Source organism: Schistocerca americana, chromosome X (genome assembly GCF_021461395.2).
Source record: "Schistocerca americana isolate TAMUIC-IGC-003095 chromosome X, iqSchAmer2.1, whole genome shotgun sequence".
In the NCBI taxonomy this organism is placed as follows: Eukaryota; Metazoa; Arthropoda; class Insecta; order Orthoptera; family Acrididae; genus Schistocerca; species Schistocerca americana.
The window spans coordinates 762,615,132-762,630,028 of record NC_060130.1 but is presented as its reverse complement, the minus strand read 5'-3'; the positions used below and the strand labels follow the sequence as shown (position 1 = coordinate 762,630,028).

The window sequence follows — 14,897 nt, the reverse complement described above, 5'->3', positions numbered from 1 at the left end:
GGAACATACCCACACAAAATCACACATTTGCTGTACATGGATGATCTAAAACTACTGGCAGCAACCAATCAACAACTCAACCAATTACTAAAGATAACAGAAGTATTCAGCGATGATATAAGTATGGCTTTTGGAACAGACAAATGTAAGAAAAATAGCATAGTCAAGGGAAAACACACTAAACAAGAAGATTACATATTGAATAACCACAGTGACTCCATAGAAGCCATGGAAAAAACAGATGCCTATAAATATCTATGATACAGACAAAAAATAGGAATAGATAATACGAATATTAAAGAAGAACTAAAAGGAAAAATATAGACAAAGACTAACAAAAATACTTTAAACAGAATTCACAGCAAGAAACAAGACAAAAGCTATAAATACTTATGCTATACCAATATTGACCTACTCATTTGGAGTAGTGAAATGGAGTAACACAAACCTAGAAGCACTCAATACACTTACACGTTCACAATGCCACAAATATAGAATACATCACATACATTCAGCAACAGAAAGATTCACATTAAGCAGAAAGGAAGGAGCAAGGGGATTCATCGACATAAAAAAGCTACATTATGGACAGGTAGACAATTCAAGAAAATTCTTTCTAGAACGAGCAGAAACTAGCAAAATACACAAAGCAATCACTCATATAAATACATCGGCTACACCACTGCAATTTCATAACCACTTCTACAACCCTTTAGATCACATAACATCAACAAATACAAAGAAAGTAAATTGGAAAAAGAAAACACTACATGGCAAGCACCCATATCATCTAACTCAGCCACACATCGATCAAGACGCAGCCAACACATGGCTAAGAAAAGACAATATATACAGTGAGACGGAAGGATTCATGATTGCAATACAGGATCAAACCATAAACACCAGATATTACAGCAAGCATATTATTGAAGATCCCAATACCATAACAGATAAATGCAGACTTTGCAAACAACAAATAGAAACAGTAGATCACATCACAAGTGGATGTACAATACTAGCAAATACAGAATACCCCAGAAGACATGACATTGTCGCAAAAATAATACATCAACAACTTGCCATAAAACATAAACTAATAAAACAACACATTCCCACATACAAGTATGCACCACAAAATGTACTGGAGAATGATGAATACAAATTATACTGGAACAGAACCATTATAACAGATAAAACACCACCACATAACAAACCTGACATCATACTCACCAATAAAAAGAAGAAATTAACACAACTAATCGAAATAGCCGTACCCAATACAACAAATATACAGAAGGAAACGGGGGGAAAAATTGAAAAATACATCCAACTGTCTGAGGAAGTCAAGGACATGTGGGATCAGGATAAAGTTGACATTATACCAATTACACTATCAACTACAGGAGTCATACCACTCAATATCCACCAGTACATCAACGCAATACAGCTACATCCAAATGTATATATACAACTACAGAAATCCATAATTATTGATACGTGTTCAATAACCCGTAAGTTCCTAAATACAGTGTAACATATACCGTACAGTTAAAAGGAAGTCGCGCTTGATGAAGGTCCGCGTCACTTTCCATTTTTGACCAGACATAACGTTTGAGAAAGAAAGAAATAATAAACTTTATGGTATTAAATTCCTTTGGAATATTTAAGTCAATTTCCCAAGAATTTTTTGGAGTTCATTGAACTACTTTGGAAGAGTGACTCAGTATCACATAAAAAAAAACAACAAATTCTGATAGCTGTGTGGTCACCTTGTTAACTGACAAAGTAGTGTTGCCTGTAATCAACAATGGTGTAGCAGTATGGCTTTACCTGCAAGACTGCAGCTGGTCATCACATAGTCAGGCTACTGCAAGTGCAGACAAACATGTCTATCAAGTAAATACTCATGTTTCCGCTTGAAGGGTTGATGAATTTAAGATGCTTAGTAAAACCTGCTTGTGTGTTTAATAATCATCAGTTCAATCAAGAGGAGGATTTCTACTACTTTGTTTCAGCAGTTATTAGAATACACATATGAAATGACTTGCTTTATCAGCTTACGACAGGTCAGATGAAATATTCACTCTCGTCTGAAAAGCCAAATGTGTTTTAATGAAGATAAAAACCTAGTTTCAAAATTAGACAATTATCTGCAAACACACTTCCATTTTTCATGCGCAGCTGTTAATTTCTACTTTTAACTCCTTGGGACAGTATGTTATAGTTAGAATTTTGGGATGGAAGCAAATGTACCTATCAGTTTTTCTTGCAGTCTTAAAACACACACACACACACACACACACACACACACACACACACACACGATCTGGTGAACAATATCAGCTACTGTATAGCTCATTAGTTTTCACAGACTGATTCCAGACTTTATTAGTTGTTCAGATGAAGCTTAAGCCGATCTCATTACTAAGGATTTTATGTCATAAAACATGCAGTGTCTTGTAGTATAGGAAATTTAGCAGCAAGAAAATTACAGACTGCTTCAAATATCTCCTTTTGAACTGCATGACTGAACATATTTGTAGACAAAAGAAATGATAAATTAATAGAATATGAGTCATTGTCTTTCTTTTAATATGTCCCATCTTCTGTTCTGGGATACTGTGATGTTAGCAAATGAGGGAAGCATGTTCTTCAACAGATGACTATTATTCATGATGATGGTGACAATTCTAAACTATCATGTCATTTCAAAGAAACGGTATTTTGTGCTGTCTTCTTTGTGTGGTCTGTTGAAAGGCCTTATTTTCACTCATTTCATGGAATACTTTTAGTATGGTACATATCTCTGGTGACATATTTTTAGCCTTGAAAATTAAAAATGTCAGCAGCATTCTAAAATGGTTCCATGAAATAAGTGAAAATGTTCCCTGAAGAAGGAACGTATTTAGAGAGGGACCACAAGGAATAGTGCTATTGATCAGGATAGAAAACTGAGTGCATCAAACATCTAGAGAGAGCAGTTAAAAAAAGTGTAAATTTAAGTAGACAGTGTAAAACTTCAAAGTACTGGCAGAAATTTTTTTATAGCCAGTAAATGGATATGAATATAGAAATATTTTCAGTTTCAATAGCATTGGAGGCTTTTACAATTTAATTCCCACAGAAATGTACTTTTGTCACTGAGAAAATGAGTGGCAGAGATGAAAAGAGTGAATGACAGTTAACAGCATTCTTGTGTCGTAATATTTATGAAAATGAAGAATCACGTTAATGTGTTGAAAGGATAAAACTAGAAGCTAGTCAGCTGAACCTTTGGACCTGATAATTATAAACTCTCTCATAAAGAAGTAAATGGTTGCTATTGTGCACAGGTCCATTTCATTCATCAAGAGAAAGATAGTAATGAAATATTTTACAGGCAACACATTATGCCATGAGTCAATAGATAACCTTGAACTGGAATGAAATTTTCACCCTGCAGTGGAGTGCGCACTGATATTAAACTTCATGGCAGATTAAAACTGTGAGCCAGGTGGAGATGGCGACTCAGGATCTTCGCCTTCCTTGGCAAGTGATGTACCAACTGAGCTACCCAAGGTAGGAGACAAGGTACTGGCAGAAGTAAAGCCATGAGGACAGGTCGTATGTCATGCTTGGGTAGCTTAGTCAGTAGAGCACTTACCCACAATAGGCAAAGGTCCTGAGTTGAAGTCCAGGTCTGGCACAGTTTTAATCTGCCAGGAAGTTTCGGCATCTAACTGTTTCTCTGATTCTGTCTGATGGTGCAGCATCAGTTGCAGTTGAAACCAATTTCTATAAAAACGAATGGGAAGATATTACACATTTTAGCACGTTGGACTTGTTTGCTATTTCTCATGTGTTCCTCTTGTGAAGGGACAAGTAAAAACAGTTTATGGTGAAGGTGTTTGGGGGGGGGGGGGGTAGTTGGAGCCAGAGGAGCAGGGGAAAGAGATTCACATACATCAAACTTCGCTTGATTGTGTTGGCACCTAGTTTTCATCAGTTCAGTCAGTATTTGCAGCATCACGCAATGAAAGCAAAAACTTATATTAGGATATTATACTACAAGAAAAAAGCAGATTATCTTGCTGATTTTAATTTTTTATGATATGAAAGACAGTATTTAGAGTTGTACATAAATTCCTTTGTGATCATGTTAATCCTGTGTCATTCGTTGATTAAACCAATAATAGATAAAACAATGTTTTCCTTGTTTTTAGGATGCTTTATTTAAATCAGTGAACCAGTTGGTGATTTTACATGTTACTAAAAAGTGAAAACCTTATGTTAATGCTTGGCTGAATTACAGTTTCCAGTTCAATATGAATAAATGAATATTTATTTGCCCTAGCAGGTTCCAAATTATGTTCTGGTCACTCCTTCAGTGTGAGTGAGTTCACTGTTATTTAGAGAAAACCTCTCATTTAAGGAAAAAATATTTAGATATACAGAGAATCATTAAAAACACTTCAGCTGTACAGTAGATGGTTACACACTAATGACTGTGTGAATGTGTGTCAACCCCATGCGGGTCTGGGGGTAAGAATAGGCCTGAGATATTCCTGTCTGTCGTAGGAGGCGACTAAAAGTGTTTAACACATTTTGGCCTTTATGTGATGGTTTGACCTCCATTCTTCGAAATTTTCCTGAAGAGCAAGCCAATTGGGGAAGGGGGCTTACATGGTGCATCGTGTCCATTGTGCATTGAGATCTTAGCCCACTTTCTCATCGTCTCATTTCAGTTCCACTCATTCTCCATCTCTTGGGTGAGGACAGCTTCCTGGGTGCATTTTCCACCATGCACTATGCAGTGTTGCTTTCTGCGTCGACGATAACCATGGACTTCTTTGTACCTGATATCCAGTGCGGTAGCCAGTCCGTTGAGGTGGGGCCACCATGCACCCTGTTGTTTGTAGCCCCCTGGCCACACAGGGATCACCCTGCTGATGCCTGTGCCATTAATTCCCCACATGTGCCAAGGGATAGATGCCTATCCCCCTGGGGCATCAGAACTCTCGGCAATGGTCATCCTGCCAGGGGGCATTTGGTGTGGCTGGGTGACACACATGGGGAGGGCCCTGGTCAGAGTGGGTGGCATCAGGGCGGATGACATGCGATGAAGTGTAGTCATAATCTCTTGCTGTTGGTGAAACGCCAGCAGTCTCTAAGTGTTCACAAGCTCAATTCAACGCACATAAGTACGACCGCAAATCATTACCCTCCCTGGCCACACCATGGGAGTAACGTCAGGTTAAGGATGGCAGCAGATTTTATTTGTTCCGGTACCTTGTATGTTCGAGGGCTGATGGGGAGTCTTTCATGACGATGAAGCCTCAGTTTTTTGTTCAGCATTTAGAGGAAAAGTTTGGGGAGGTTTGAGGGATTGTCCAAAATGAGATCTGGGTCAGTCTTGAACAAAACCACATCCTCTGCCCAGTCATGGACGTAACTCCCTTGTGATAAGTTGGGGGCAAACTCCCTTGTGATAAGTTGGGGGCTGTTTCTGTAACCATCACGCCCCATAAGAGCTTAAAGAGCTTAAATACGGTCCAGGGTATCTTACTTCAAAGGGAGCTTCTTTAGCAGCCTGATGATGAGCTGCGTGCCAATTTAGAGCAGCAAGGTGCACATTTTGTCCGGCATTTCCACTGGAGTCCAAGGGATACTCAGATTGCCACTGGTGCCTTCATCTTGGCCTTTGAGGGCCACCTCCTGTCTGTGTCAGCTGTGGAGAGCACCATTCACCTTGCTCACCAGACTGCAGGATTCTCCAGGAAGAAAGGAAAATCATGGAGTAAAAGACCCTGGACGGACTGACCAACACTGAGGCTAAGAGAAAATAAGAAAACCTGCATCCTGTATGTATGACATCATCTTTTGCCGCCGCTACAACAGTTCTGGCATCATCAGCTCCGCCAACCTGTCACCTCTCAGAGCCGGAAGACTACACCTGTCTCCTCGATGGTGGGGGGCACTTCCCTCCCTGTTGCTCCCGCCCTACCTACTTCGGGAGCAAACACCCCCCCCCCCCCCCCCCCCCCAAACCATTGGGGTCCGTCCCCACTTCTAAGCCAGAGAAAGATAAGTTGTCTTCGGCTACTCTCGCTAGGAAGGGGTCTCTTGGGTCACTCTCTTCCCAGGTTTTTGCTAGTGGGGAAGATGACACCCACCAGTCACTGAAGAGCTCAAAAGCTGCTGGTCGTAGGGCTTCATGCTCATCCTCAGTCCTGGAGACTGTGCCAGTGAAGTCCTCCCAGCCAGGTAAACCCAAGGAACAGCGAGAGAAATACAAAAAGAAGACCCCTAAGACCAAGGAAATTGCAGTGGCACCCACACCACCACTACCTAAAAGCTCTGCATCTGAGGATGGGGAGGAGATTCTGGCATTCGCTGTGGACCTAGATCTCGCCGGACCCTCAGACAAAATGGATATAGACTGCTCAGGCAAAAAGTCAGTGGCAGCAGGTGACCCTGAGGTGTACACTGTCTCATTGAATGTTCCGTGCCTTCCCAGTCTTATGATGTAATCCTCCAGTGAAATTGTGGAGGTTTTTTCCACCACCTGGCTGAGCTATGGCAACTGTTAAGCTTTAAACCTTCTTCCTGCATTGCCCTCGTGCCCTCTGCGGCTATGAAGGATATTATAGGAACCGTAGCAACTATAATAGTGTGTCAGGTGGAATTTGCATTTATGTCCTAAACTCAGTCTGTAGTGAACCAGTGCCCCTTCAAACACCTCTTGAAGCTGTGGCTGTCAGAATAAGGACGATGCAGGAAATAACCGTCTGCAATGTGTATCTTCCTCTGAATGGTGCAGTACCCCTGAATGTTTTAGCTGCACTAATGGATCAACTCCCTAAACCTTTCCTACTTTTGGGAGATTTTAATGACCATAACCCCATGTGGGGTGGCACTGTGCTTACTGGCTGTGGCAGAGATGTCGAAACTTTGTCTCAGTTCGACCTCTGCCTCTTAAATACTGGGGCCGCCTCTCATTTCACTGTGGCTCATGGTAGTTATTGGCCATTGATTTATCGATTTGCAGCCCAAGACTTCTCCCTTCTATCCACTGGAGAACACATTACGACCTGTGTGGTAGTGACCACTTCCCGATCTTCCTGTCACTGCCGTGACGTCAGGCTCACGGTTGCCTGCCCAGATGGGTTTTAAACAAAGCACCTCATAGCCTTTAAATGGTTCCGTGCCCGCGTTCGCCAACTTACTAAACAATGGAAGCCGGAGTGCTGGGAGGGATACGTCTTGACCATTGGGTGCCATACATCACCTTCCAAAGTCTGGGTAAAGATGAAATGTATTTTCGTGTACCAGACCCCAATAGGTGTTCACGGGGTTACCATAAATGGCATGTTATCTACCGACACACACGATTGCCGAGCGCTTTGGTGAGCACTTTGCTAGAGGCTCTGCTTTGGAGAATTACCCCCCAGCCTTTCACACTCTCAAATGGTGGTTGGAAAGGAGAGTTTGCTCATTCACTACACACCACAGTGAATCCTATAACGCACCATTTACAGAGTGGGAGCTCTTCAGTGCCCTTGCACATTGCCCTGACACAGTTCCTGGGCCTGATTGGATCCACAGCCAGATGATTAAACATCTCTCATCTGACTAAAAGTGACATATCCTCGTCATCTTCAACCAGATTTGGTGTGATGGCATCTTTCCATCGCAGTGGCGGAAGAGCACCATCATTCCGGTGCTCAAACCTGATAAAAACCCGCTTGATGTGGATAGCTGTCAGCCAATCAGCCTCACCAACATTCTTTGTAAGCTGCTGGAACATATGGTGTGTCGATGGTTGGGTTGGTTCCTGGAGTCACGTGGCCTACTGGCTCCTTGTCAGGGTGGCTTCCGCAAGGGTCACTGTACCACTGATAATCTTCTGTCCCTTGAGTCTGCCATCTGAACAGCCTTTTCCAGATGCCAACACCTGGTTGCCATCTATTTTGACTTACTTAAAGCATACAACACGACCTGGCGACGTCATATCCTTGCCACATTGTATGAGTGGGGTCTCCGGGACCCACTCCCAATTTTTATCCAAAACTTCCTGTCGCTCCATATTTTCTGTGTCCAAGTTGGTGCCTCCCATAGTTCCATCCATGTGCAGGAGAATGGAGTCCTGCAGGGCTCTGTATTGAGTGTCTCTTTATTTATAGTGGCCATTAACGGTGTAGGAGCAGCTGCCGAGCCCATCGTCTCACCTTATCTGTATGCAGATGACTTCTGCATTTCATACTCCTCCAGCAGTACTGGAGTTGCTGAATGGTGCCTACAGGGAGCCATACACAAGGCACAGTCATGGGCTCTAGCCCATGGCTTCCAGTTTTCCGCCATGAAGACATGTGTCATGCATTTGTGTCTGGGTCATGCTGTTCATCTGGAACCAGCACTTTACCTTAATGATGATCCACTCACTGTAGTGGAGACATATTGATTCTTAGGTCTGGTTTTCAACATTAGTTTGACTTGGCTTTCTCATCTTTGTCAGCTTAAACAGAAGTGTTGGCAGCACCTCAGTGCCCTTCGCTGCCTCGCAACACCAACTGGGGCTCTAGAGCCCTTGTTCAATCCCACTTTGACTATGGGAGTGTTGTCTATGGTTCGGTGGTGCCCTCAGCCTTGTGTTTGCTCAACCCATTGCACCATTGCAGAGTTTGACTAGAGACAGGAGCATTTAGGATGAGTCTGGTGACAAGTGTACTGGTGGAGGCTGGAGTCCCGCCATTGAAGATCAGATGTGCACAAGTGCTTGTCAGTTACATTGCACACGTTCATAGCTCTCCTGAACATCCTAATTACCGTCTTTTCCCGACAACAGCGGTTCACCACCTGCATAGGCGGCCCAGGTCAAGGCTAAAGATTGCAGTTCATGTTCGATACCTTTTGTCTGAACTGGAGTCGTTGCCTGTACCACCTCTCCTTGAGGTCCATTTACATACACCTCCTTGGTGTATCTGTTCATGCCCTGAGGAGTCGTTTCTTTTGTGTACTGACTCATTGAGCAGCCTGCAAGCTATTGACCAGTGCTACCCTTGCCATCCTTTGGTGATGTCCATGCAGGAGTCCATATATGTCCTGGACTGGTCCCGTCATTCAGTGCTGTTTGTGTGGACTCCAGGACACATTGGCATCTCAGGCAATGAACTTGCAGACAGGCTGGTGTAACAGGCTAGACAGAAACTGCTTCTGGAGATGGGCATCTCTGAACCTGATCTGCTTTGTCTTACGCTGCAGGGTTTTTTGGCTTTGGGAGATGGAATGGCATAACAGTACCGACAACATACTTGTGTCAGTAAGGAGAATGCGAATGTGTGGAAGTCTTCCATGCGGGTCTTTCGCAGGGAGTTAGTTGTCCTCTGCCAGCTCCGCATTGGCCACGCTTGGGTGACCCACGTTACCTCCTGCGCGGTGAAGACCCACCTCAGGGTCAGTGCGGTGCCTGGTTGACAGTGGCCCACATTGTGGTGCACTGTCCCACTTTGTCTTCCCAGTGATGAAATTTTGCGTTTCCGGACTCGTTGCCACTCATTTTATCTGACAACGCCTCATTGGCTGATTTAGTTTTGCATTTCATTCGTGAGGGTGGGTTTTATCTTTTGATCTAAGTTTTAGCGCATTTCCTTTGTCTCTCTGTGTCCTCCACCCTAGTGCTTTTATGGTGGAGGTTTTATTGTGTTACGGAGTGGCTGCCTTTTCCTTTTTATTCTTATGGTCGGCCAGCCATTGTAATCTGCTTTCTTGTTTTACTCTCTTCTGTATCTAGCGAGTCTCTGTTGTTTTCTTGTCCTCTTTTGCTCCTTTTAGTGCTTGTTGCCTTTCATTCATTCTTGTGGTTTTTCCTTACTTTCCATTTTGTTTTATATGTCTCGTCTGTTTTATTCTCACACTTGTGGCATAGTTTTATTAGGAACAAGGGGCCAATAACCTCATAGTTTGGTCTCTTCTCCCCTCGTTTAAACCAACCAACCAACCAATCAAGCTGTGTCAAAGTGGTGACCAGAGTTCAGTTCAGGCCACTAGTGATAGTTTCCCTGGAGAATATTTCCACTGGTTAAAGGGATATGTTTGGTATACTTGCAGTTGTCCCTCACAGACAAGATATAAGTTCATCCTGATTTATGTCTGTTGAGTTAAACAATGCACCACCATTAGCTTTCAAATTGTGTCAAAGCAGTTTGATGAACAGTCAGTAGGTACAGTGGTAGTTATCTGACCTCAGAGGGCACATGACCTTCAGCCTTTTCAGTTTATCTGTGATACCATTTAGAAAATTTAAGTGAATCTAAAGTACTGCTCCAGTGGAGTGTGGATTGTTGAGTGGCTGTCAAATGGTAGGGGCTCAGTTTGGCTCTTTTTTTCAAAACTCTTGTTCACTCCAATTTTCAGTAAGTGTCCACACCAATGTCATCTAACTATCTGAGTGAATTATACATTCATATTCATTTTATTGGTGACAGTGTGTAGGACAGTACTACACTACTGAACTTCCATTTTGCAATAGTTTGTTCATCCTGCAGTCCTTAGTTCAGGATTCTGATGTACGAGTGGTAACATGAAAGCTTTGCGGTAGAGCCACCATTTATTTTTCATTTGAAAATGACTTCAGCTAGCTTTATCCTTCAGAACAGCCATCAAACAATTTTTTTCAACATTATTTCTGCTAGTAGTATACCTTTCTCATCCCGTGCATGCAAACAACTTTGCCACAAAATCATTGGTCTCGTAACTGATTCTTTATTTGTTGCATCAACTCAGTCATTTTGGGGAGAGATGCTAATGGAAGACTTACAATGTGTGCTACAGTTAATAAAGCAGTAGTTTTTTCTAAAATGTTGAGTTCTCATTGTGTTCGAACAGTTACTCTAGAGTGTCACCTTGAACAGATGATTTTGAATGCATCTGCAACTTAAGATGGAAATGTTCTCGATGCCACTTCCCAGTGATTTTTCAAACAGGTGTGAGTACCAGGCATATCAATTCATCTTCTATGGGGGGAAGAAAATCTATCTGTTTTTCATAACAGATTGTCTTTTGCAGCTTCAGAGGAAACTTCATCTTTAAAGTTTTCTTCCTTAAGTGGAACTCCTGGTGAAAAACTCAATTTTGTTTCCTATAAGCATTCTGTTCATGAAGTTAAGCATGCAGTCTTTGAATTTTGGAAGTATCTTTTATATGAGACACAGTATGAAGGTATGAGATTCACAGGAACAAGATTCCTCACTTAAGAGTAGCTTTGCACAACAATATGAACTGCAGACACACACATTCTAAGCTTCCTCATTGTTGTGACTGGACAGCTCCCTTTATTCAGTGGTGTCTGTACTGGCTTGATATCTCAGCTGAAGTTAGACCTGAGTGAGGAGAACCTCCCAAGGCTGATTTATCCCCATTTTGAAACCATCTGTAGTTCTGACTCTTAAGAATTTAATATAACAATGTAGAAAATATTTCACAAGCATTGTCATCTTATCATTATAATTAAAAATTAACTGCTGAAAATATTTTTACTGCCCACATCCCTTCTACAGTGCTGTCTAAGATGTTAAATTGTTGGCAGGGTACAAGCAGTACCCACAGGAAAAAAAATTTTACACTTTTTTATGTAAGGGAGCTACATTGTGACCAAAGACACATTGTGTATATGGTTTCTTACCATACTGAGCTAGAAGTCAAAGTAAACAATGAAGATAGTATGAATTCAAGATCTAATTTATATATTTATAATTCAATAAAACTTCAGTTCAATTTCAGTGCAATCATTTTCATTAATTAGCAATTGGTGCTGTTCCAAAAGAAATATAGTTAATTATGTTGTGATGCTAAGATATCAAAGCAAAATGTACAGACAAGACATTAACCCTCGAGTGGGTGTGCCTGTTTATGAAGTGTGCCAACCAGAAACAACATTGTCTTGTACCATTCCACTGTTGTTCGACGATTGTGAGTCTGCACCTATTCATTTTTTATTGCTTCAGCTAACACTGTGAGTTAGGTGAGAAAAAATTTATGATCCCTGCTAGAAAATAACTCAGATTCTGAGCTGGGAGTGCAATCCCACATTGATGCAGTTGTCTAAGGGAGAATTAGCAATCAAATAAGTGGTTGGCTGAGATGTGATACAACTGCACTGTTTAATGCTTAGAGTGGGTCATTACTGTGGGGTAACACTTGTATGCCACAACAGAGTGATATAATGAATGTTCATTTTAAAACTGTTTAGTGAAACAGTGATTTAGCTTAAGTAACAACTTTATTTTATTGTGATTTTGCTCAGACCTGTTTACCTTGGTAACGGAAAGACAGCTATTCTTTACATGTGTACAAAGTACACTGTGCACCTACTCATGGTATTAAAAACAGCACACATGCTCCAGGGATAGTAAGACAAAAATGCAGAACATTTAGATTGATAAAAACAATATAAATTTGAATTTAGATACTGCCTCCTAAAAAGACAGATTCAATGATCACCTTTAAAATTAAATATGTGTTACAAAAAACACAAGTGAGAACATAAGATTTAGCTTTGTTAATCAGATTATTGATTAACATGAAAATCTAATCTCTCTGCTTTAATCTTGTAATTCCACAGGTCATTCAGGAAAGCTCTTACAGATAATGACAAATTGCCCATCAAGACTGCATTTGAAAATCCTTTGTTACCTGAGGGGACTGGTGAATTCCTTGATGCGTGGCTTCTACTTTTGGAAAAGATGGTGAATACAAAGTGTATCCTTGACTCCCCATACTCCCACATATACAAAGGTCCTGCAGATGAGGGATTTGATCCAGCCAAATTTCTGTTTGAAGTTCAAAAGGTAAGTGGGAAGCATAATCACAGAAATTTTCTGTATTAATAAATGCCTACATAAAAGTAAAAGGTAAGATATTCCCCCTCCCCCCGTGTCTCTCTCTCTCTCTCTCTCTCTCTCTCTCTCTCTCTCTCTCTCTCTCTCTCTCTCTCTCTCTCTGTCTGTGTGTGTGTGTGTGTGTGTGTGTGTGTGTGTGTGTGTGTGTGTACATTATCTCGTTGGATGTGGGAAACTGCCAAAACACCACATTCAGGCTGGCCAGCCCCTTTGAGATCGAGCCTATGAATACTGATGAACTCCACATTCAGGTGAAGTAAGCCACAGCGGCAAAGTAATTCATACTCCCATTTCACCTCTGCTGCTTCTCAGATCCCAATCTGATATTTCTTCCGCAGAAATTTAATGGCCACCATCTCCACATGGCCAAACTCTGTCAATTAATGGCTACTTTCTTTGCAGTTGTCACAGCAATTCAGGAGATATGGTTCTGCAAAACCTAATTACCTACTACTAAAGATTACAAATCACATTAATGCTGAGAGGGCATTTTACACATTCATTAGATCTGACCTTCCTGTGAGCAGATGCCACTCACCATTGCATTAGAAGCTGTGGTTGGTTGAGTTTACCTATCAGTTATGGTAACAGTATGTAACATCTGCCTATTACCAGACAGATCTATACTGTATCATGAGCTGGTGAAACTATTACAACAGTTGTCTTCACTTCCTCCTCTGGGGGTCTCCAGTGTCTACAATTCTCTGTGGGGCAGCCAAACTCTTTCTGGCAGGTACTGTGTAATATGGCAATTAACTTCAGAACTGGTTTGTCTGTCTCCTTAATACTGGATCTGGTAACACAGTTCAGCATGGACCATGGGATATTCTCAGCCAAAGATATTACAGTCCACTGCCTGAGCATCCCACCCTTACTCCTGTGGCCCATCCATGGCAATCGCTGCAACCGCAACTACTTTCCTATCACACTCTCGTATTCGATCCATTGACCAGTGGGACATGCGTCACACTGCCCACTTACAGAAAGCCAAATGGCAAGCTTTCATCTCCAGAGCCATTTCAGAAACCATTAAAGAGGAGGATATAGAATGATTGGTCCAATATGTTATGTTGAAACAACTGTACACACTATGACAGCACCAATACACTGTTCTTTAGCCTCTTCCTGACTGACACAATTGCTGTAATAGTCTGGAGAAATAGCTGAGCTATCAGATTGTGTCGCGGGCAATTCAGCACAAGTGCCATCCCTCTACAGAACATTTAATAGCATGCAAAAGGCTTCCAGTGAAGGCACGGTTTTTCATGAATAAAAAAAGCAGGACTGTCGGGAACAATAGGTATCGTATATGAGAGCCCACACCATTGTCTAAAGTATGGACTTCACTCAGCCACATTTGTGGCCACCCACCACCCACAGTGGTTCCTGGCATCCTGTGAATTGCAATATCTATATTGATTCTGTGGTCTTTGCTGAATGTTTTGCAGTACACCTTGCAAAAGTATCTGCATGCAGTAACTACCATTCTGCTTTCCTGGCCCAGAAACACACAGTGGATGGAAACTCCTTGTGCGTCAGTGCACAAGGCTTTGAAACATATAATGTTTCATTTAGTGAAAAGGAGTTCTGCAGTGATTTAGCAGTGAGTTGAGACACAGCCTGTGGACCTAACAGTATCCACAATTAAATGCTTAAACAGCTTAGCATCCACAGCATAAAACACATCCTCAGGTTTTCAGTTGTATTTAATGTGAAAGGGAGGTTCCCTCCCGATGGAGAGAGACTTTCATTATGCCCTTCCTGAAATTGAGAAAAGATCTGAAAGTGTAGACTAATTATCGATGGAACACACTAATGAAGAGGTTATTATTTATTATTATTTAAAAAATGATCAACTGACAACTGTTTGTGTCTAGAAGACAGAACATTTATCGTAATTTTTTTTGTAGCTTTCAGGCATTGCTGCTTATTAGACTAATGAGTCGCCTTAAATTTGTAGTGTGAAAGGCATTCATGCATCACCAACAACTGATGACTGTGTTCCATGATCTATAGAAGGTG

At 41.6% G+C, this 14,897-nt stretch overlaps 1 protein-coding gene across 1 annotated transcript in view; it reads left to right on the top strand.

Moving 5' to 3' along the window:
* The window catches only part of LOC124554679 (E3 ubiquitin-protein ligase HUWE1), a 350,828-nt gene that overhangs the window by 106,580 nt on the left and 229,351 nt on the right, over positions 1-14,897 (top strand). The window contains exon 18 of the mRNA XM_047128297.1: positions 12,599-12,824. Coding sequence (XP_046984253.1) covers positions 12,599-12,824 — 226 coding nt within the window. The remainder of the gene's footprint in view (positions 1-12,598; positions 12,825-14,897) is intronic.